Raw genomic sequence first — 23966 nt, forward strand, 5'->3', positions numbered from 1 at the left:
TATATATATATATATATATATATATATATATATATATATATATATATATATATATAGTTATTAATAGTCGTATAAGTTAATAGTCGTATAAGTTAATATACACTACCGGTCAAAAGTTTGGGTTTAGTTTGTTTTTTTTGCAGTTTTTTTTGTTTAAAGAAATGTATTCTGTTCATAAAGGCTTGTTTGTTAATTGTTAAATATTTCAAAAAATTTTAAATAACTGCTTTATTATTGTATGTAGTTTTAAATGAAATTATTACTCCCCTCATTATGTCTTTTATTACTATTATCATTGATAATAATGGGTGGTGCAGTGGTTAGTGTTGCCTCACAGCAAGAAGGTCGATGGTTCAAGCCTCGGCTGGGTCAGTTGACATTTGTGTGACATTTGTGAAGTTTGCATGCTCTCCCCCTGTTGGTGTGGGTTTGCTCCGGGTGCTCCGGTGTCCCCCTAAGTCCAAAGACATGCACTAGGTGAATTGGGTATGCTAAATTGTTCGTAGTGTATGTGTATGGGTGTTTCCCAGTGATAGGTTGCATCTGGAAGGGCATTCGCTGTGTAAAACATAGGCTGGATAAGTTGGCAGTTCATTCCACTCTGGCAACCCCTTAATAAAGGGACTTAGCCGAAAAGAAAATGAATGAATGAATGAATGAATTAATTATTAAAAAAATAAATAACTAACAATAACAACAACAACAACAACAACAACAATAATAATAATAATAATAATAATAATAATAATAAGAGTGATTTCTGAAAGATCATGTGACTCTGAAGACTGGAGTAATAAAGCTGAATATTCATTTTTAAAATCACTGTAATAAATTAAAGTTAAAAGCTAAATTATAAACTACTTTTGTACAGTTATTTCACAATTTTACAATTTGTACTTTTTTATTAAATAAATGCAGCCTTGGTAACAGGAGAAGCTTATTTTAAAACATTTAAAAATCCTACTGACCCCAAACTTTTGAGCGGTGGTGTATATATAGTTTTATATATTTTAGTTAACAATTTATCAATATGACTCTTTTGTCAATTTTATTACTTTAATGTGTAAAGAAAAGTTTCAATCAAATTTATTTAAGATTTTTGTATTTAATTTTAATTACTTTTGGCAATAAATAGCAATACAATAAATGAAATAATGTTACATTTTTTCCAGTTGATTTTTATTAAAAAATTGTTTTAATAAAAAATAACTTTTTATATTTTAGTTAATAAATATACATGTATATATATATTTGTTATATATACAGTTAAAGTCAGAATTATTAGCCCCCCTGACTTATTAGCACCCCTGTTTATTTTTTTCCCCAATTTCTGTTTAATGGAGGGAAGATTTTTTCAGCACATTTCTCAAGCATAATAGTTTTAGAAACCTATTTCTAATAACTGATTAATTTCATCTTTGTCATGATGACAGTAAATTATATTTTACTTGATATTTTTCAAAACACTTCTGTACAGCTTAAAGTGACATTTAAAGGCTTAACTAGGTTAATAAGGTGAACTAGGCAGGTTAGGGTAATTAAGGAAGTTATTGTATAACGATGGTTTGTTCTGTAGACAGTCGAAAAAAAATTTGTTTAAAGGGGCTAATCATTTTGTCACAAAATTGGTTTAAAAAAAAAACTAAAAAAAAAAAAAATTTAAAAACGGCTATTATTCTTGCTGAAATAAAACAAATAAGACTTTCTCCAGAAGATATTTTGGGAAATATTAAAAAAAAAAATAAAAAATCCAAAGGGGGCTAAAAATTCTGACTTTGACTTTATATATATATATATATGTGTGTGTGTGTGTGTGTGTGTGTGTGTGTTTTATGTTGTTTTAAACGCTATATCTTATGTTTATTACAGTGTCTATTATTTTAAAGTTTATTATAAAGTCGTCATTATGTACTTAAACATTTGCCAATAACCGAAGCGTTTCCTTAGGATCAAGTCTTAAGAAATTCACCTGATTATTTTATTATACGTTACATGACTAAAATTAAATCTGTGTCAATTCATGTTTAAGTGCTCATCTTTGTGTGTTATACTGTACTTTCCAGGTGGAGATTGTGACCCACACCGGCCCCCACAGGAGACTGTGGATGGGCCCTCAGTTTCAGTTCAAGACCATCCATCCCTCAGGTCAGACCACCGTCATCTCCTCAAGCTCCTCTGTACTACAGTCGCAGGGGCCCAGCGACACCCAGCAGCCTCTTCTTGATTTCGACACAGACGACCTGGACCTGCACAGCCTCAGGTGCCGCTGCTAAACACACAGTCACACACAACACTGCTCACATTACCAGCCACCATCATCAACACCAAGTTCAAAATCTGACAGCGTAGACTCAGGTTACTAACCACAGAACGCCACTGGATACACAGATTGACCAACTTTAGAGCAGCACTCTCTGAGCAGCACACTGTGAATACTTCAACTGTCTGTCATTCCTCCATTTCTTTATTCCAGTAGTTTGTCTGTCAGTCTGTCTGTCTGTCTGTCTGTCTGTCTGTCTGTCTGTCTGTCTGTCAGTCTGACTGTCTGTCTGTCTGACTGTCTGTGTGTGTGTGTGTGTGTGTGTGTGTGTGTGTGTGTGTGTGTGTGTGTGTGTCTGTCTGTCTGTCTGTCTGTCATTTTGCCTATAGGTCTGTATTTTTTTTTTGTTATTCTGTCATTCAGTCGTTCTATTTGTCTGTCTGCCGCTCTGTCATTCTGTCTGTAGTTCTGTCATTCGGTCTGTCATTCTGTTGTCATTCTGTCATCTATCCTTCTATCTGTCCTTCTATCTATCATTCCATCCATCCATCCATCCATCTAGATATCCATCCATCCGTCCGTCAGTCTGTTAGTCCGTCTGTCTGTCCGTCTGTCCGTCTGTCCGTCTGTCTGTCTGTCTGTCTGTCTATCTATTTATCCTTCTTTCATTCTTTTGTTCTGTTTAATTTGTATCTCTATCATTCCACTTTGTTCCTGTGTTCATTCTATTTGTCATGCAGTTTGTTTAATCTACTGTTCTATCTCTAAGTCTTTCTATGTATCATATATCTGTCTGTTGTTCCGTAATTTATTCCTTTCTACTATATATATACACGCATGATCGCGTTCATCAAAATTGCTTAAACTAAGCATTCTAAAGTATGACTGTATTTCACAAGGATTCTGACACAACAACGCGAAGCAGACGCTTCTTTTGCATTTAAGGAGGAAACACGTCAAACTTAATGACACATTGGAGCGCACGTGCTGAAAGGCAGAGAAATGACAACTCGCGACTTCATCTGACACATTCTGAGTACTTGTACATGGACACCAATACTCCGATTTTAATGTGATTAAGATAATACACTTATTAAGAGTCTACAGTGTAACCAGCAATTTTTTATCTTAAAGGACCACGAGTCACAAAATGCAGAGGTTTTTCTTTCCGTTCACCATGCGTTAAAACAGAAGGCGAAAGTAAAAAATGTAACACCCCAAATTGCATGAAACTCTGGATAGCCTGGTGATGCGACATTCATTCATTAATTTTCTTGTAGGCTTAATCCCTTTTATTAACAGGGGTTGCCACAGCGGAATGAACCGCCAACTCATCCAGCAAGTTTTTTAAGCAGCGGATGCCCTTCCAGCCGCAACCCATTTCTGGGAAAGTGATGCGACATTAATTGTTTTATACTGAAACTTGCCTTCAAAAACTGCTTTCTTGGTCTTGTCCATATTTTTTTGCATGTTAAACACACGTCTACCACAACAGGTAGAAAAAAATTCAAAAAAATGCAACTGCGTTAATTGCGTAAATTTTTTTTTACGCGTTATAATATATATATATATACTGTGAGTGCCAATCTTTCATTCTATTTCTTTCTGTTTGTTATGTGTTCATTTATTTCTATGTTCGAATCATTCAATCTTCGTTTTATTACAGTTATTTTTACGTTTTTTTTCCCCTAATCACATTCTATGCGTGTGCAATACATTATGCTTTTCAAAGACTTTTATTTTTGGAGGTTTATATAGACTCTGACATTGTGGGGTTTTTGAACTATGAAACTTTAAATCCCATTTTCAAATGTGCTGTATGTGTTTCAGTCCCGAAAATGGTCTTGAAATTAGCAACCATTATCACTTAATGCTGTTGCTAATGCTACTGTTATTATTTTTTTTCAGAATTCAGCCAGTTCGTTCAGAGCCTGTTAGCATGCCTGGTTCCTCCCGCCTGGTGGCTGATCGCAGAGGCCAATCTACAGTAATAGATACCGGCTCAGGTAAGACCACTGGTCTTTTCCACTAGATCTGAAGCTCTTCAATCCAAACAACCCTTGTCAGCGTGATGAATCTGCATGTGCTTTTCACATGACTCAAGGTCCTTTTCAATCAGTTTGGCTGCGTATAATACGATTTTATGTGCTTAAGTTTCATGGTATGCTAAACAGAGACTATTGCAACCTGTCTGAAAAAAGAGAAAATAGGCTTACTCTGACCTTTGCATTAGATCAGATGGATGCTGTTTAAAGGGATTTAATCTTCTTTTTTCATTTTTCCGGTTGTCATTTTAACATAATCCAATCAAAGGAGATCTGCTTGTACTTTTTCTCCGTTTTGACTGTCTTTATATGTAGATATACAGCCTCCTAAACAAACCAAAATCTATTGAGGACTCAAAGTACAATGCAGTGTTTGCTCTTTTGCAGTCTCAGAGTGATATTCTGCTGTGTATGCTCACACATGCATGTGTACGGCACCGTCTTTCACGTTTCATTGAAATCAAACTGGCGCATTTGCAAAGCTCCACAATGCAGTTTGTCAGTAGAAGGTAGGCTGTGTTGACTGTTGTGATGTTTAGTGCTCAGCCTGTAGACACACATTAGCTGCATGGCACTGTCAGGAGTTTTCATCTTTAAGATTGCACTGACTAGCCGCCGTGTCTTTAGACATACCTGCTGTTCCTTTGCATCTACTGACTTCCTGTCAAGAAAAGTGTCTCGTCATCACCTTACGTCTAAACCCTCACCTCCAAAAGAAAGAAAGTATCTATCTTTATCACACAGCTCTCCTCCCTGTGTTTCTGTGTCTGGAGGAGAGCTGCCGGAGTCGTCTTTATGGGCCGATGCTTATCAGTCTGTGTGTGATTGCTCAGCTCTCAGGGCTTCAAGCAGTGGCGCCTCCTCTTATCAGCGCTCATCGCTTTGTCTTTATGTCTTCAAAAGAGCGCACGGCCCTGTTTGTCCCTCCGAGCACAGACGCACCTCCTCTGCCGTGATGTCTCTCTCTTTCTCTCTCTAGTCCAGGCTGTCCTGGAGGATCTAATGCCATCCTGAAGGACAACGGCTCTGCCTTGTTTGCTGTTCAGGGCCAGTTTAGACTGTCTGTCACCCATTTGCAGTTTCTTGACTGCGTGTATGGGCTTGTGTGCTCTATTTAAATGCGTGTAAGTTGCTTTTGTAAGGGAAATTAATAAGCTTAGTTGGAAGCTTAATTGAAGAAAAAGGTACTATATGTAATAAAATGTATACTGTACATATACACATATAATTAGGGACCGAGCACCGAACGGTGCAAGGCCCTATTGGAATTGCTCCGTTTCTTATTATTAGGGACCGAGCACCGAAACGGTGCGTAGGCCCTATTGGAATTGCTCCGTTTATTATTATTATTATTATTATTATTCTCCTGCGGAATGAATCGCGGTTTTGAGGGGCTAAACATGCCCGAAAACTCACGCAACTTTGCACACGCCTCAGAAGTGGCGAAAATTTACGTTTGTTATGGGCTTCGGAAGTGGGCGTGGCAAAATGACTCGACAGCGCCACCTAGAAAAATTAAACGGACGAGCCCCCGATCCACGAATCACGCACATGCACAAAAACTGGCACACACCTCAAACATGCCAAAACATACGAAAAAGTCTCTTGGAGCCATATCTCAAACCCAACAGGAAGTCGGATATTTTTAACTTCCTGCGGCGAAAAAGTGGCGTTTTTGCCATTTCCAGGCGTTGTATTTTAACGAACTCCTCCTAGGGATTTTATCCGATCGACACCAGAATTGGGTTTTGTCATCTAAAGGCCTTGGCGATGTTAAATTGCGAAGCTTTAGAGTTTTCGTCAATGGGCGTGTCCGTGGCGGCCTCGCAAACTTTGACGATTCGCCACAAAAGAGGAAGTAGTTATAACTCAGGCATGCATTATCAGATCTGCCTCAAAATTCACACGCTTGATAAGAGTCCTGACCTGAACACGTTTACATGCCGCTATCCAGATACAGTTACAGCGCCACCTGCTGGCCACAGGAAATGACATGATTTACGGAGTTATAAACTCCTCCCACAAATTTTATCGTATCAACACCAAAATTGAGTGGTGTTATCTGAAAGCTCTAGCGATGTTATATTGTGAAGATCTAGAGTTTTCGCAGAGGGGTGTGTCCGTGGCGGTATGACAAACCTCAACGCTTCGCCATGGAACAGGAAGTCCTTATAACACAACCACACAATGTCCGATTTGCCTGAAACTTCACATGGTTGATAAACGTCATCTCTTGAACACATCCACATAACAATATTGAAGTGGGCGTGGCAAAATGACTCGACAGCGCCACCTAGAAAAATTAAACGGACGAGCCCCCGATCTACGAATCACGCACATGCACAAAAATTGGCACACACCTCAAACATGGCAAAACATACGAAAAAGTCTCTTGGAGCCATATCTCAAACCCAACAGGAAGTTGGATATTTTTTACTTCCTGTGGCGAAAAAGTGGCTCTTTTGCCATTTTCAGGCGTTGTATTTTAACAAACTCCTCCTAGGGATTTTATCTGATAATTACCAAAATTGGGTTTTGTCATCTTAAAGCCTTGGTGATGTTAAATTGCGAAGCTTTAGAGTTTTCATAGATGGGCGTATCCGTGGCGGCCTCGCAAACTTTGATGATTCGCCACAAAACAGGAAGTCTTTATAACTCAGGCATGCATTATTCGATCTGCCTCAAAATTCACACATTTAATAACAGTCCTGACCTGATCAGGTTTACGTGCCGATATCTAGTTACAGTTATAGCGCCACCTGCTGGCCACAGGAAATTACATGTTTGACACTGTAACAAACTCCTTCCACAAACTTTCCCGTATCAGCACCAAAATAGAGTGGTGTCATCTGAAAGCTCTAGCGATGATATATTGTGAAGATCTAGAGTTTTTGCAGAAGGGCGTGTCTGTGGTGGCATGACAAACCTCAACGCTTCGCCATGGAACAGGAATTTCTTATAACTCAACCACACAATGTCCGATCTGCCTGAAACTTCACATGGTTGATAAAAGTCCGCTCCTGAACACATCCACATAACAATATTGAGTCAGTCATAATGCCACCTGCTGGCAGAAGGTAGTTTGGCTTATAACTCAGCCACACAATGTCCCATGTGCCTGAAACTTCACATGGTTGATAAGATTCCTCTCCTGAAGACATCTACATGCCAATCTTAAGTCACAGTTATAGCGCCACCTGCTGACAGGAGGAAGTTTGGCATAAATCTGTGATTTTCTTAGATCTTTTTTTATATATTGGCTTAAATTATTATTGTTCGCTGTTCTCTGTCATCGTAAGGTCACCGGGCGGCGGTGAGCCCGGGTGCGAGGTCCCTATCATCGCTGCTTGCAGCTTTAATTCTTCTTCTTCTTCTTCTTCTTCTTCCGCGGAATGAATCGCGGTTTTGAGGGGCTAAACATGCCCGAAAACTCACGAAACTTCGCACACGCCTCAGAAGTGGTGAAAATTTACGTTTATTATGGGTCTCGGAAAGGGGTGTGGCAAAATGACTCGACAGCGCCACCTAGAAAATTTAAACTGACGAGCCCCCGATCCACGAATCACGCAAATGCACGAAAATTGGCACACACCTCAAACACGCCAAAACATACGAAAAAGTCTCTTGGAGCCATATCTCAAACCCAACAGGAAGTCGGATATTTTTAACTTCCTGCGGCGAAAAAGTGTCATTTTTGCCATTTCTAGCCGTTGTATTTTAACGAACTCCTCCTAGAGATTTTATCCGATTGACACCAAAATTGGGTTTTGTCATCTAAAGGCCTTGGCGATGTTAAATTGCGAAGCTTTAGAGTTTTCGTCGATGGGCGTGTCCGTGGCGGCCTCGCAAACTTTGACGATTCGCCACAAAACAGGAAGTCGTTATAACTCAGGCATGCATTATCCGATCTGCCTCAAAATTCACACGTTTGATAAGAGTCCTGACCTGAACAAGTTTACATGCCGATATCCAGATACAGTTATAGTGCCACCTGCTGGCCACAGGAAATGACATGTTTTACATCGTAACAAACTCCTCCCACAAATTTTTTCGTATCAGCACCAAATTTGGGTTGTGTTATCTGAAAGCTCTAGCGATGATATATTGTGAAGATCTAGAGTTTTCGGAGAGGGGCGTGTCCGTGGCGGCATGACAAACCTCAACGCTTCGCCATGGAACAGGAAGTCCTTATATCTCAAGCACACAATGTCCGATCTGCCTGAAACTTCACATGGTTGATAAAAGTCCTCTCCTGAACACATCCTCATAACAATAATGAAATGGGTGTGGCAAAATGACTCGACAGCGCCACCTATAAAAATTAAACGGACGAGCCCCTGATCTACGAATCACGCACATGCATGAAAATTGGCACACACCTTAAACACGCCAAAACATACGAAAAAGTCTCTTGGAGCCATATCTCAAACCAAACAGGAAGTCGGATATTTTTAACTTCCTGCGGCAAATAAGTGGCATTTTTGCCATTTCCAGGCTTTGTATCTTAACGAACTCCTCCTAGGGATTTTATCCTATCGACACCAAAATTGGGTTTTGTCATCTAAAGGCCTTGGCGATGTTAAATTGCGAAGCTTTAGAGTTTTCGTTGATGGGCGTGTCCGTGGCGGCCTCGCAAACTTTGACGATTTGCCACAAAACCGGAAGTCATTATAACTCAGGCATGCATTATCCGATCTGCCTCAAAATTCACATGTTTAATATAAGTCCAGACCAGAACAAGTTTACATGCCGATATCCAGATACAGTTATAGCGCCCGCTGGCCACAGAAAATGTCATGATTTACAAAGTAATAAACTCATCCCACAAATTTTTTCATATCAGCGCCAAATTTGGGTGGTTGTGTATCTGAAAGCTCAAGCGATGATATATTGTGAAGATCTAGAGTTTTCGCAGAGGGGCGTGTCTGTGGTGGCATGACAAACCTCAACGCTTCGCCATGAAAAAGGAAGTCCTTATAACTCAACCACACAATGTCTGATATGCCTGAAACTTCACAGGATTGATAAAAGTCCTCTCCTGAAGACATCTACATGCCAATATTGAGTCACAGTCATAGCGCCACCTGCTGGCAGAAGGTAGTTTGGCTCATAACTCAGCCACACAATGTCCGATCTGCCTGAAAGTTCACATGGTTGATAAAAGTCTTCTCCTGAACATATCTACATAACAATATTGAGTCAGTTATAGCGCCACCTGCTGGCAGAAGGTAGTTTGTATTATAACTCAGCCAAACAATGTCAGAACTGCTTGAAACTTCACATGGTTGATAAAATTATTCTCCTAAAGACATCTACATGACAATACTGAGTCACAGTCATAGCGCCACCTGCTGATAGGAGGAAGTTTGGCATAAATCTGTGGATTTTTAAAGTTTTTTATATATATCGGCTTAAATTGTTATTGTTCACTGTTCTCTGTCATCCTGAGGCCACCGGGCGGCGGTGAGCCCGGGTGCGAGGTCCCTATCATCGCTGCTTGCAGCTTTAATTCACTTTTACTACTGCTCAAAATGTCAAAATGTGTACTAAATCAATGTACTCAAAGTACATTCACACTAACTAATTAAGAATTGAACTAGCTGACTATATAACATCCCTAACCATAGTTTTTTCCCTTAAAAATGCTTTAGTTGAAGTAGTCATTATATTTGTAGTTTATTTTTAAATTATATATATATATATATATATATATATATATATATATATATATATATATATATATATAATATAAATATAAATATAAATATATATATATATATATATATATATATATATATATATATATATATATATATATGTATATATATGTATATATATATATATATATATATAAAATAAAAATAGATCCTATTGTAAATAAAATAGACCACAAACAAACAAATTTGAAAAAAATCCATATTTTCTTCACTATTTGTGTTCCAATTTGAAAAAAAAAAAATAAATATAATAATTAAATACTTAGGTTGAAATATTTATTTATTTACTTATTCACAAATAATTCACAAAAAGTGTGTACATTTTACTTTATTACTATTGAATCCTGTTATAAAAAAAATTGCTGGCTCAACACTAAACGTTTGTATTTTAGTTAAAAAACGTTTGTCATTATGCTTGAATATGTGATCTTAGAATCGAAAAGCAGCATGACTGTTTGCGAGGATTATTACGCGCACAGTGAGTCACATTCGATCCTTGCTCACTGACTTTAAGCCTCATTCTTACTACAATCGAAAAGCGACTGTTTATTTCAGTGGAGAGTGAGCGACTTCCGGCGACCTCACTGCTCGTGCATCCACAGTCCTGCTACTTTCAAGAACTTGTGATTTATTTATTTTTTTGTAAGCAGCAGCGGTTGCTGCTTTGACTTTAACCATTTTTTCAACAGATTATTAATGGGCCTAACATCAACTGTGAACACGGAATGTTTTTTACTGGGTTTCTTTTGCTTACCATTGTTTTTTTTAATAAGGTTTAGTTATCATTCTTTACAATAACATTGCTTCAATAGGAGATTAACTCTCCATTTATCTAAAGTTGACTAGTGGTCTGGGACCATTAGCCTGGACAACCTAATATGTATAGTTCTAGAATAATTTTTTTAAATACCAATTGTTTTTTACAACAAATTTCTTGAATAAAAAGTGCATGTTTAAAGCTATATTTTGCTTGTTTTGATATATTATTTAAAATTTATGTCAAGGAAATAATTAGTTTGGTGTGGCCAGAGAAAAAATGGGTAACCCCTAAGTGTTAAGCCCTAATACTTAATGTGAAATCAAATGAATTGCAATTCAACACTATGAAAGCACAACCCATTTGCTCATTCTCATTGAGCAAGGTCACAACACACAAGCAAGGTAAATGAACGTTGAGGCATGTGGACATAACACATCATTTAGTGATTATAGCATGCTAAAGTCAAGATTTTGCATATAAATTGTGGCTAATAAAAATGGATAGTGGCTAGTAACGTTGAAAAACTACTAGCCACAGTGACTGGTGATCAAAAATGTTAATGTCAAGCCATGCATATTATTTTTTTAAATAATACATAATAATAAATAATGTTCATTCATTCATTTTCTTTTCGGTTTAGTCCCTTTTTTAATCTGGGGTTGCCACAACGGAATGAACTGCCAACTTATTCAGCATATGTTTTATGCAGCGGATGCCCTTCCAGCCACAACCCATCACTCGGAAACACACACACTCATACACTACGGTCAATTTTAGCATACCCAATTTACCTACAGTATAGCGCATGTCGTTGGACTTGTGGGGGAAACCGGAGCACCCGGAGGAAACCCCATTTAAATACGAGGAGAACATGCAAACTCCACACAGAAATGCTAACTGACCCAGCCGAGTCTCGAACCAGCGACCTTTTTGCTTTGAGGCGAATGTGCTACCCACTGTGCCACCGTGTCACCATAAAGAATGTTGATTAAAACATAATAATAATAATAAAATATGTTGGTTAAAATGCAATAAAGATCATAATAAACAACAATCAAATGGATTATCATAGCTTTCTTGTTTCTTAAATACTTAAACTCCATTATATTTTTATGTGGTGTCTTTTGTCTCATAGACTGGCATTAAAAGATCTGTCTCTATGTGTCAGTTACTTCCGGATATGTGTATGCTGACACTAAACCCATCATAAGCAGCGCCCGCCTGCTTGACACGGCGTATCAGCAGAATACAAAATCTGCACAGCCATTGTCTCAGCTTCCCAAAAATCAATCGGACATGCAGCCGGCATTATCAATACTCCTATCTGGTCCCCGGAGCGTCACACTGGCCCTGCTAGACTACACAGCGCATTGTGCAAAGGAAGACAGGAGGCGCTTTATCTATTTGAGCCATAAAGCGAGCAGGAACACAAGTCTTTTTTGATTGTATTTTGTTATGACTCAGTAGCAGAAACACCCCGTCAGTTGTTTAGCGAGAGCACTTTTCCTTCCTGGCCCGGTTGTTGTGTGTGTGTGTGGTGTTGGCGGGATGGCAGGGGCCTGTCGGAGATCAGGAGATGAGTGGGCGACAGTGCACGAAAGATGCTGGCGTGTTGTGAGTTTGCTATCACATCCTGGAAGAAGAAGCTTGACTGATATCTGCAAGTGTGTCTTGCATTGTGGCAAAGGCCATGAGGTGTGTTTTTGTTTGTGCTCATCTGGTTGACTGTGGATTAGGCTTCTGCCAGTATAAGATTCTGACGGTATGATAACCTTGGATTAAAATATGATGGTTTCGAGGTATTGTGATTACTGCTCTAAAATAATCCTTTTTAAATGTCTGGGTAAAAAACTAAAACCTTTTTCCCCTTTGAACTATATATATTTTATTTTGAGAAACATTTATAATGTTTTGGAACCGTAACACGTCAGGCTAAATAATTCAAAGAAGTTTTTGACTTCTGCTTTCTTTGTTATTTACCAAAACACAGATTTATTACAAATTAAAAAGGCATCTTTGTATATCTTTTTTTGCTGGAGATACTGTTGTCCTAAAAAAAAAAAAAAAAATATATATATATATATATATATATATATATATATATATATATATATATATATATATATATAAGTCTTATTTATACTCTAGGAACTGTTTAACAGAAAATTTTGGTGGTTTTAAAACCTTGACTTTTTTAAACCGCAGTATACCTTTAAAACGGTTATCATCCCATGCCTACTGTGGATTGTGTATATTATGGTGGGATTTAAATGGATTTAAAGTGTTCAGTAGTTGGTCTGCGATTTTATTAGGAACCACTACTTAATGACATGATGTGATTCATAACGTGATTGAAATGGTCTGTTGAGTGAAAATCTTTTTTTTTTTACACTTTAATGTAAATTTAGTATTATTTTCATTTATATTATCTAAATTATGTGTATTTCAGAATTGATGATACAAAAAGTGTATTTTAGATGGGCGAGTGATAATTTTCTGAACACAAAATTATAAAAATTAATAACACACACAAGAAAACAAAAATGATTAATTTTACAGTGACAATTAGTTCATTCATTCATTCATTCATTTTTCTTCAGCTTAGTTAATTTTTGTGCATCAGGGATCGCCACAGCGGAATGGACCACCAACTTATCAAGCATATGCTTTACACAGCGGATGCCCTCCCAGCTGCAACACTGTACTGGGAAACATCCATATACACTCATTAACACACATACACTATGGCCAATTTAGTTAATTCATTTCACCTATAGCAAACACGGGGGAGCAGACTCCACAAAGAAATGCCAACTGACCAAGCCGGCACTCAAACCAGCGACTTTCTTGCTGTGAGGCGACAGTGCTAACCACTAAGCCACCACTATTTGTACAAAAAAAGTATAAATAAAATGTTAAAAATAATATTAAAAGCTTAATTATTCCAGTTTATCTTAGGCATTTCTATTCATATTTTCATCTTTATTTAACCAGGTAAAAAAACCTATTAAGATCGAGATCTAATGTATAAGGGTGACCTGACCAAGAGGTCTGCAACACACGACTTATAAAAATAAACAAAAAATAAATGTAAAAATAAATACAAACGGCATGTAAAAACTAATTTATTATTATATACTTTTTTTTATTATTATAAAAATTGTATAATAACTTTTTACTGGCATCCATCCAGTCACTGTCTTTCAGAAGCCTTTATTTCTGTCTTTCAGAAAGAGTTCTTTTTTAGCCAGACCTCATAATAGTAAAATAAAAAAAATACAATAAAATACTGAAATGAATTAAAATTCAATAAATAATAAAAAAAATTATAAAAATCTATTATTAATTTTAAAAAATATAGTCAAGATTTTACTTTTCTCAGATGCCCAATAACATTTTCCCCTAAGAACACAAATGAATATAGAGTAGACAATTCAGTTAAATAATATATGAATTAAATAACTTGTATATTTATTAATTTTTGTTTTGGTTTTATTTTCTTTTATTTATGGCAATGTGTAAATTATTTTTTAAATGATGCCACCTAAACAACCACGGCAGTAACTTTATCTAAACTAATCACATGTTGGTGCTGTCAAATTGTGAAATTTTAATTGACACAATAACCTGGGTAAAGTTACACTGTCTGATGAAGAGCTGTGTGGCTCGAAACGTTACACACTTTTTGTCAGCCTTTTTAATTTAATAAATTAGTATTTTTGGAGCTTCGGTGTTGCCGCCTTTGATAAATATTTTATTTGCACCTTTTGCGTTTTTTGGCTGAGCACCCAGTCAAGAGGGATATGCGTGCTTTTGTACAGTTTTCCACAATAACCTGTGACCAACATGCATAAACAAAAATATTATAATGAAACAGTAAAAAGCAAACAGACAAAAAAGTTTTATTTCTTATACCAAATACTGAATTCTCCAAATATCACCATGTTTATAAGGTACTTTACAGTCCTGCTTGCACCCCTGACCTACAGGAGTGTCCCACATGACCCTAATCACCACTGATGACCGTTATCACATCGGGACTGTAAAACTGCTCTCGCTGATACTTATCATCCTCCTCATCATCATTGTTTGTGCCCTGTGTTTTTATCTAGCGCCCTCACACAGCCTCAACTCAGGTGCAGCCTGTGTTTGTGTGTGTGTGTGCGGTGAGACAAAGCCATCTCTGTGTGTTTTTGGTGTAGTATAGAGTGCCTTCAGGCCAATGGGACAGGCCTGATCGCTCGCCTGGTTTCCTCTCCCAGCATGGCTGATCGGGCACCTGGACTCAACCTGCGTCCAGCAGTAATAGATCCTCACCCGCGCTCTGTAATTACCTGAATATGGGCATAAAGGTGGCTTGTTGTCGGAGATACTGCGCACATTGAAGCCAGAAGGATCCTGACGCGGCCGTGCCACATGATCCCCCCGAACAATGAGAGGTGTTTTTTGAGTTGCCTATAGATCGGGGAGCCGTTCCCTTGACCCTGTTTCAATAGCGAATCGCCACCTGCCCCAGGGCTCCTTTCTCTGCCACACTCAGTGACTCCATTCTTCTGCTACTGACCTGGAAGTCCCCCGCCATAATACTGAAGCCGCTGCGGACGCCTGGCCAGATTGGCTGATCTGACTGTGAAAGATGCCATTCTTATCATCTATCAAGCCTACTGTCTGACAATCACAGGCCCAACAGACTTATCGGACACTGTCATCTCTTGCACTTCTCTTTCTTTCTGTTTTCTTTTTACTCTTTCTGTGTATTTTGTTTTTTTTATTATGTGATATTGCCACCACATAAGAAGAAATATAAAAAACAACAACTGCAAAACAAGTTATATTTTATAGTGTATATATAATATAATATTGTGTGTTATTTATTATTATGATGATTTTTTTCTTTAAAAAACTATTACATTATTTGCAGTTTGGGTTTTGTTAAAGTTAAAATAAGTGTTATTTATGCAACACAATTATGTAATGACATTTTTCTTTATCATTTTATAATTAATGGAAAATAAAATGTATATGAAATATAAGATTAAGATAACACTGCAAATATTAGTAACACTATTATTTTTATTTAAAAAAATAAAAAAAAGAATGAATAATGCTTAATTAAATTAAATAAATTCATATTCAACAGTTTCATTACGCCAGTCTACAGACTCACATGATCCTTCAGAAATCACTTTATTATTATTATTAATATTATTATTGGTAAAAGTAGTAAAACCAATAATGACTGGAGTAATCATTTTATTTGAAACTGCATACAATAAGAAATCTGTTATTTACAATTTTTATAAATATTTAAACAATTTTACAAAAAAAAATTAAGTTTTTAAAGGTAAAAATGTAACAGTTTAACATGTTTTTTGCATTTAATAAATGCTAAAAATAATTTTCTTAACAAAAAAGTATATGTAGAATTTCGTATTAGTATCATTATTGTATTTATATAATTTTTTTATTGTGATGAACATTTTTCTATTGATAATCATACATTGATGATTGACAATTACATATTAATGTTATAAATTGATTAAGGTTTTGCTAAAGTAAAGATCAAATGCATTATAATCTTTGGGCTAATACAGTTGTCTTCATCTTAGAATGACAAGGTTCTATCTGACATTTTTGTGAAAATTGAGTTATTGACATATTCTTATTATATGACAACATATTTACATTATGTAATGTTTTTTATAAGTTGTTTATTTTTTAAGACGTTTTATTTTTAAAAAAAACAAGCGTTACACACTTACACACACTTATATAGAACAAAAAAACTTTGAAGCTCATTATTTCAATATCATCTAGAACGCAGATAGAACCTTATAAATCCAAGGTGACGATATGTAATCTATTGGTTGTTTAAGACTTACCTAAAATATTGTCTTTAAAAATGCCTGTGAGCCCATCCTTAGGATTGCTCACAGAGGCTGTCTGTGTCTAAACTGACCATTCTTCTGAGAATTAAAGCAATTAAAGGACAATTTCAGTCTTCACATAAAAATGTATTCCTTGTAAACAGAATGAAAATAATTTGCCGTTGCATTATTTTTAGTGACTTAGGCATTTTATCCAGTTAACTATCTTGTCACTATGAAACTTAACATGGCACATTTGTATTTTTTGCTTTAACACTGAAGGTATTAGAAACGTTCTCAATGTCTCTCTTTCTCTCCAAGTGTTTTTTTTTTTCTTTTTCTTGAGATGAAGGTAAATCATTCAGCACTTTTTGGTGTCTGTGTAGCATTCTTGTCTTGCTTTTTTTGTTGGCCGTGAGGACAGAACAGAATGATTTGACCATATGTTATATTATTTTAGTGGACAGTAAAAGAGGACAGCCTGAAAATACACTTTGTACCTTTGTTATGCTATTTCTCATATTCAAGCATTTGTCTGTATCTAATATACTTGTATAACAACTATTTTTAACCCAGAGCACCCTAGCAACCATATAGCAACGATAAAGACAACCCTTTAAGGCCAGCGTTGTGTGTGTTTGTTTGAGTGTTTGTGTGTTTGAGTCTTTCTGTCTATGTGTGTGTGTGTGTTTGCTTGTGTGTGTGTGTGTGTGTGTGTGTGTGTGTGTGTGTGTGTGTGTGTGTGTGTAGTGCCAGGGGCAGGAGCAGCTGCTCTTTAAAGCGACTGAATGGACAGCAATGTGTCAGGCATCTGCTGTATTCTCGCTCAAAGCTTTTACCTCCACAGTGCTTCAAGCCACTCGTTCCATCAATGTATGAATCCCATCCTCATCATCTACACAACAAACCACTACATCGCTTAGTCTTTGTGTTTTTGATGTTTTCCAGCCCCTCTGCGTTTGCGGAAAGACTTAGTGCAGGGCTCTTGGAGGAGTGGACTTTTCTCATATGTGGGCTTGTGTGGGAGATTTGGGGCAGAATGGAGCACATCTGGTGGAGTGGGGTTAGATGTTGGAGTGCGATGAGGTGACAGGAAGGACATGTGCAGGCGTTGGCACTCCATGTGTCATCAGGATACTTGCAGCCATGATGGCAGACAGCAGTGGGCGACTTTTAGACCTTCGCCACCTTGACCTCAGACTCTGTCTTATAATGTGACTTCCTTTTCTCTGTAACTCGTTGATTGCTTTGAATAGTTATGGTAGCTGACTGTTAGTTTGTCTAGATTTTTAAGTTATTTAATAATTAATAAATATTTTTATGCAATGCTTCCCTAATTCAACCGTTCAACTATTTTAAAGGCACTTAATGCTGCAAGTTTGGCAAAGCACAATAGCTGAAGTATCGAGGTTTAATAACAACAGAAACAACAACAACAACAACAATAATAATAATAATAATAATAATAATACATTTGATGATGATGGTGATGATAAATTATGGTGATTATTTTTAAGATTATTATTTATTTATTATTATAAAAAAAATTTAATTTAGTATTAAAATATTGATGATTATTTTCATGATGATGAATATTTCTTCTTATTATTATTAATAGAAATATGTATTATTGTTATTATTATTATTATTATTATTATTATTATTTATTAAAAATATTGATGACTATTTTCATGATAATTAATATTTATAGGTTATATTAAAATTATTATGTATTATTATTATTTTTTATTATTATTAATAATAAAGTATTGATAATTATTTTTATGATGATAAATATAAATATTTAATATTAATATTTATTATTACTATTTGTAGTAGTAGTAGTAATAGCATAAGTATTCATAATATTATAATTTCCTTTAATATTATTTAACTTTTGTAACAATTTATAAAACAATCAAATACTTAACTTGTTTGGTGGGAAGTTTACAATCAGTTTTAGGATTTTTATTGTAAATAGAAAATTGCAGTGTTTTTACAACCAGATGCTAATAATTTATTTACACAAATGTAATCTTTATCTAATATAAAAAAGAATATTTAAACACTGTATATTTTAATCTTAGAATGCCATATGTAGTATTAATAACACATATTTTGGATTATATAAAAAAAAGGATAATTTGGTTAAAAATTGTTATTCTAGAGCAGGGGTGCCCAAACATTTTCTCATAAAGGGCCAAACACAAAACTTGATTAAGGGCTGTGGTCTGAAGTTAAATATACTAAACTGTATTACATTCAATTTGCTATGAGTAATTAATTTATTTGTTAAGATTTAAAAATAACTAGAAAATGTTGCTTTAAATCATAATAAAACGTATTATTATTTTTGAAAAAATGCCTCCCTGACGATGAAGGAGAAAAGGACTCTCTGATGTAGCCTTGGAAAAAGTTTGGCTGAAATCTCATTTTGCATGCTATCTTCATCAAATTTGAAGTATAAACTCATGAGACATTTGGCTTTTAAGGCATATTTTTTGTATATGTTTGTATATGGAAAAACAAATATTGAAGACAATCCAATTTTTTAAATAATGTATAACTTTTTTTTATATTTTTGAGAATGAAACTTAGACCATAGAAAAGCTAGAAATACCTTCCTTTTAACGATACCCAATTTATGTTTGTAACTCACTGGGGTCAAGAACTGTTACTATCTGAAGTTAGGTAGGTGTAAATCCCCAAACATGAGTGCTGGCTTAATAATACAATATCATGTTTAAAATTTATAATAAATTTATTATAGTAAAAACATAAACAATCTCATTCAAAACGCAATGGAGTTCAAAGTTGAATACACAGTCGAGCTGCTCCTGCCTTTGCCTTGATTTGCTTACCAATATCTTGTGCATTATCCTCTATCTGACAGTATTTGCAATATAAAAGTCTTGATTTATTTACCGAATTTAACTGAAAAATTCAATTTTAGTTGGCTTTTTGGCAGTTCCTCAATTAAATAAAGAAACAAAAGGTTTCATTAAATTCGATATGATGATCTCTGTCAAAGTCATTTGCCCCAACCAACTCCCCATCTTTCTCCCTCCTTTTTCAGATGGGATTGCGGACCAAACCAAAGGTTTCAATGGGCCTCACAGTGCTTGTGGGCCCTACAGTGCTTTGGGCACCTCTGTTCTAGAGGTTTAATACATTATAAAAAACATTTTTCACCATGTCATGGTTAATTTGTCAGTATATAACAAATATATAACTATCTATAATCTATAACTATCTATATATCAGAGCATCACGGTGGCGCAGTGGGTAGTACGCTCGCCACACAGCAAGAAAGTCGCTGATTCGAGCCCCAGCTGGGTCAGTTTGCATTTCTGTGTGGAGTTTGCATGTTCTCCCCGTGTTTGTGTGGGTTTCTTATGGGTGCTCCAGTTTCCCCCACGGTCCAGAGACATGCACAATAGGTGAAATGGGTAAGCTAAATTGGTCCTAGTGTATGTGTGTGAATGCAAGAGTGTTACCCAGTGTTGGGTTGCAGCTGGAAAGGCATCCGCTGTGTAAAACATATGCTGAATAATTTGGCGGTTCATTCCACTGTGGAGACTGGTGATGAATCTGTATATCAATCTACAACTCTATGAAAGCCCCGTAAGAAAAGTGTCCAACATGGACACAATCATTAAACATTAAGCTCTTCTTAAGATAACTCCTCTAGTGGTTGGTTCAAACCATCAACTACTCAATTGAATATATAGCTCTGAACATCACTAGTAGATTCACATGTTCATCTCATGCTGCCGAAATGCCTCCCATTCCTCTCTCAGCAGTTAGGACGCCTCAGCCTGTGAAAGTACATAGTTGCTTCAGGCACAGTGTGTTCTGTCTCCGTCTTCCCCACTGTGTATTTTTATTGTTATGTGTGTGCATGTGCCCTGTGTGCTTCTGACAGCCGCAGAAAAAGCACAGCTCTTAGTTTGGGTCCCGCCGTCCCAGCCTGCCACATCCGAACGCACCGGCGCACCCTGACGGGGGTCTCAGAGTGACGGGCCCCCTCCAAGGTGGGGCCACAATTAAAAGCTAAGAACAAAAGCTCTCCACGCCAAAGTGTGGGCCTCAGCGACTCAGCATATGCCCACAGCCCTCCAGACACTAATGGAGTCTGACAGCGTCTCTGCACGAGGCGGCATTATCTTCCCCCAGCATGCACTCTCACTCCATAATGTATTGATCGGGCAGCTGCGATGGTATTTTTTACACCTCCGAGTCGGCGCCTGATGTACGCCACTTCATTGAGTCATTACGGCGCGCAGAGAGTGGCGCGCAGAAAGAGCTGTTAAAAATGAATAGAGGATGAAAAACGAGAAAGCATTCCATCAAAGCCCGCCTCTTCCTCGCTGCTCGCCGTCCGGGAGACAGCAAGTCTGTTGCATTTGTTTTGTGTCTTTTCGATTGTCTTTTGAGAGAGCGTGTGTCGCAGTTAATGTTTGTTTTTATAGCACTGCTTTGATAAATACAGCCAGTGCACTCTGATTCCCGAACACATGAGTCTAATGAGTCGGTTCAGTGAATCAGAAGCATCTAGTGAGACCAGTGTAATGCAATTGTTGTGAGGTGAATAAGAGTCAAAACAAAAGAGACAAATGACTCTGAATAAGTTCTTTTCAAGTAATAAAAATAATAACATTTAATTTGTGATGTTTTTTCTCTCTTTTTTGTGTAAACAATTGTTTTTATTATTTCAGTTTTTCTTAAACATAGAAAGAATACAGCATATGACTATATCGTAAAACAAGCCCAAATCCCCACCCAGGTAGACCTGTTCTATATTAACAGAAGTTAAAAGATTGCTGTAAAAAAAAAATTAAATAAAAAAAAAAATAATAAATATATATATATATATATATATATATATATATATATATATATATATATATATATATATATAAGATCAAATAAAGAGTAGAAGTTAAGTAAATACAACTAAATAACTATAATATGAGATACATGACGTACATATAAACAGAAAAGCTGTACATTAGTAGGTAGAAACAAAAGATTTGACAATATCTAAAGCTATAATCCAGGACTTAACAGTTTTTGACTAAGCTCCATGTTTGCAGGCTTTTGAAAGTTCCATACAAATAATGTCCAGCATAGATGGGCTGCATCCAGTGGCAGACCAACTTTTTCTTAGCAGCTTTTAAGGCAGCTAAGAAGAAGTTCTTTTGTTGCATCGAGAGTGACATGTTAGAAAAATTATTTAGGAAAAAGCATACTGGGGTCAGTTCTACATTGTTTCCGAACAAAAATGAAGTATCACGAGACCAAAACGAATTAAGTGCAGGACATTCCCAGTAATAATGAAAATAAGTATCAACTGCCCTCTGTGAACATAAGTTACAATTTGGGGAAGGTGATAAATGGATGTAAATCATTTTAAAGGGGATAAATAGAGTCTATGCAATGGTTTCTAATGTATCATTTGATGATTTTAATTTGTTGAGGAGGATGTAATAGTGTCCCAAATTTGGTCAGAAAATGAAGATTGTATATCTTCACTGATATCCTTAGACCAAACAGTAGTATTGGATAGTGGTTTGTAGGAATTTCTAAGAAGAGAGGCATATATAAGTGAAGCAGAGCCAGCAGATGCAGTAGTGGGTGTAACTGTCTTCCAGAAAAAATGTACAGGCAATTGTGTATCCTATAGGGAATGCCATATGCGCGAATCGCAGATCTAATGCAAAGATACATAAAAAACTATGTTCCTGATAAACTAAAACCAGATTGCCAAAAAATCGTAAAAAATGTCTTAAAAGGTATTGGATTTCACACTTATTCCTGTATATAATCTATTCTAAAAAGAGTTTAATATTTTTTGTATTAAAACAAACACATATACTAAATGATCTTGTTATTTGATTATTGATTTACATTTATATATATATATATATATATATATATATATATATATATATATATATATATATATATATATATATATATATTTTTTTTTTTTTTTTTTTTTTTTTTGTTAGAACTGATGAAAGCTCTTAGGACTCTAGTATTTTGTCTGCTGTCAGTAATTTCTTTTTTATATTAATATATATATACATTACCGGTCAAAAGTTTGGGGTCAGTAGGATTTTTAAATGTTTTAAAATAAGCTTCTCCTGCTAACCTAGACTGCATTTATTTATTCAAAAATACAGAACAAATTGTAAAATTGTGAAATGTTATAGTACTACAAAATAACTGTTCAAAAGTAGTTATTATTATTATTATTATTATTATTATTATTATTAATGATAATAGATATAATTTGTGTAAACATACAAAAAATAAACATACAATAAGAAAGCAGTTATTTAAAATGTTAATGTTTAACAATTTAAATTTTTTTGACATTGAATACATGCTTCCTTGATGAACAGAATAATAAAAAAACTGACCCTAAACTTTTGAGCAGTAGTATATTTTTAATACTTTAGAAAATAATTTTTAAAGTTTTAGTGGCATCCTGAATGGCCGATAAATAATGACCTCATTCTGATCCTTTTGAGTGGGCAATGTCTTTGTGTGTGTGTGAAATGAGCTGCTGTTGAAGGATAACTGAAGCACTGTCGACAGATGTGAAAGGCAAGTTCCTCTTCTGGAGGTGAGGTAATGTGACATGGTCAGATTCTCCAGCGCTGGCCCTCCTCTCCTCCAGGTGTGGAGGTGAGGTGCTGCGGGTCATTTCCTGTGCAGATGAGTTTCAGTGTGGGAAGATGATCTGAGCTCACCTGCCCACCACGGCCCACAGAGCCATCCTTTGTTTATTCATTTAGCAGCACAGATTAACCCCAGCCCACAGGCCTTCCTGGAAACGGTATCCAGGCGACTGCGGAGAGGTGAAGAACCTCTGCATCTCTCTCTCCTCACCTGGAAATAAACGTCTGCTCATTTACGCCTGTGTGTTTCCAATCAGCCAGGAACGCCTGAAATGCCTGGGCTGGATTCCACCGTAGCTTCCTCTAAAGTGAACCCGAAGAGATGTACGCTGCAGAGCACTCATGCGTTCCCTTTCGCTACAACTGCAAATTATCGGTGGTTTTCACTCACCTTTTCCATTAGTTCCCACTGTAGTAATTCGAGCTATTAAAGTCATTATTTTCTCACTCATGCTTGTATGACTTGAAGATGAGGATTTTGAAAATATGTACAGGTCAGAGTTTTCAATGTTTTTTGAATGAATGAAAACTTGACTATTTATAGGCTTCTATGATTTCTGTGATCCAGGAAATACAGATAGAAGCTTATTCAGTGGATGTGAATATTAAACATATGTAGTGTGTGCAT

The 23966-nt window shown here is 36.1% G+C and overlaps 1 protein-coding gene across 6 annotated transcripts in view; it reads left to right on the forward strand.

The window, feature by feature from the left end:
* The window catches only part of bcas3 (BCAS3 microtubule associated cell migration factor), a 402243-nt gene that overhangs the window by 144592 nt on the left and 233685 nt on the right, over positions 1-23966 (forward strand). For all 6 annotated transcript variants that reach the window (XM_087282567.1, NM_200622.1, XM_087282563.1 and 3 more), the window contains 2 exon segments: positions 2064-2260; positions 4169-4266. In XM_087282567.1, the coding sequence (XP_087138693.1) occupies positions 2064-2260; positions 4169-4266 (295 nt within the window).

The sequence above is a fragment of the Danio rerio genome, chromosome 15, assembly GCF_052040795.2.
Source record: "Danio rerio strain M-AB ecotype USA chromosome 15, GRCz13ab, whole genome shotgun sequence".
NCBI classification, from domain to species: domain Eukaryota; kingdom Metazoa; phylum Chordata; class Actinopteri; order Cypriniformes; family Danionidae; genus Danio; species Danio rerio.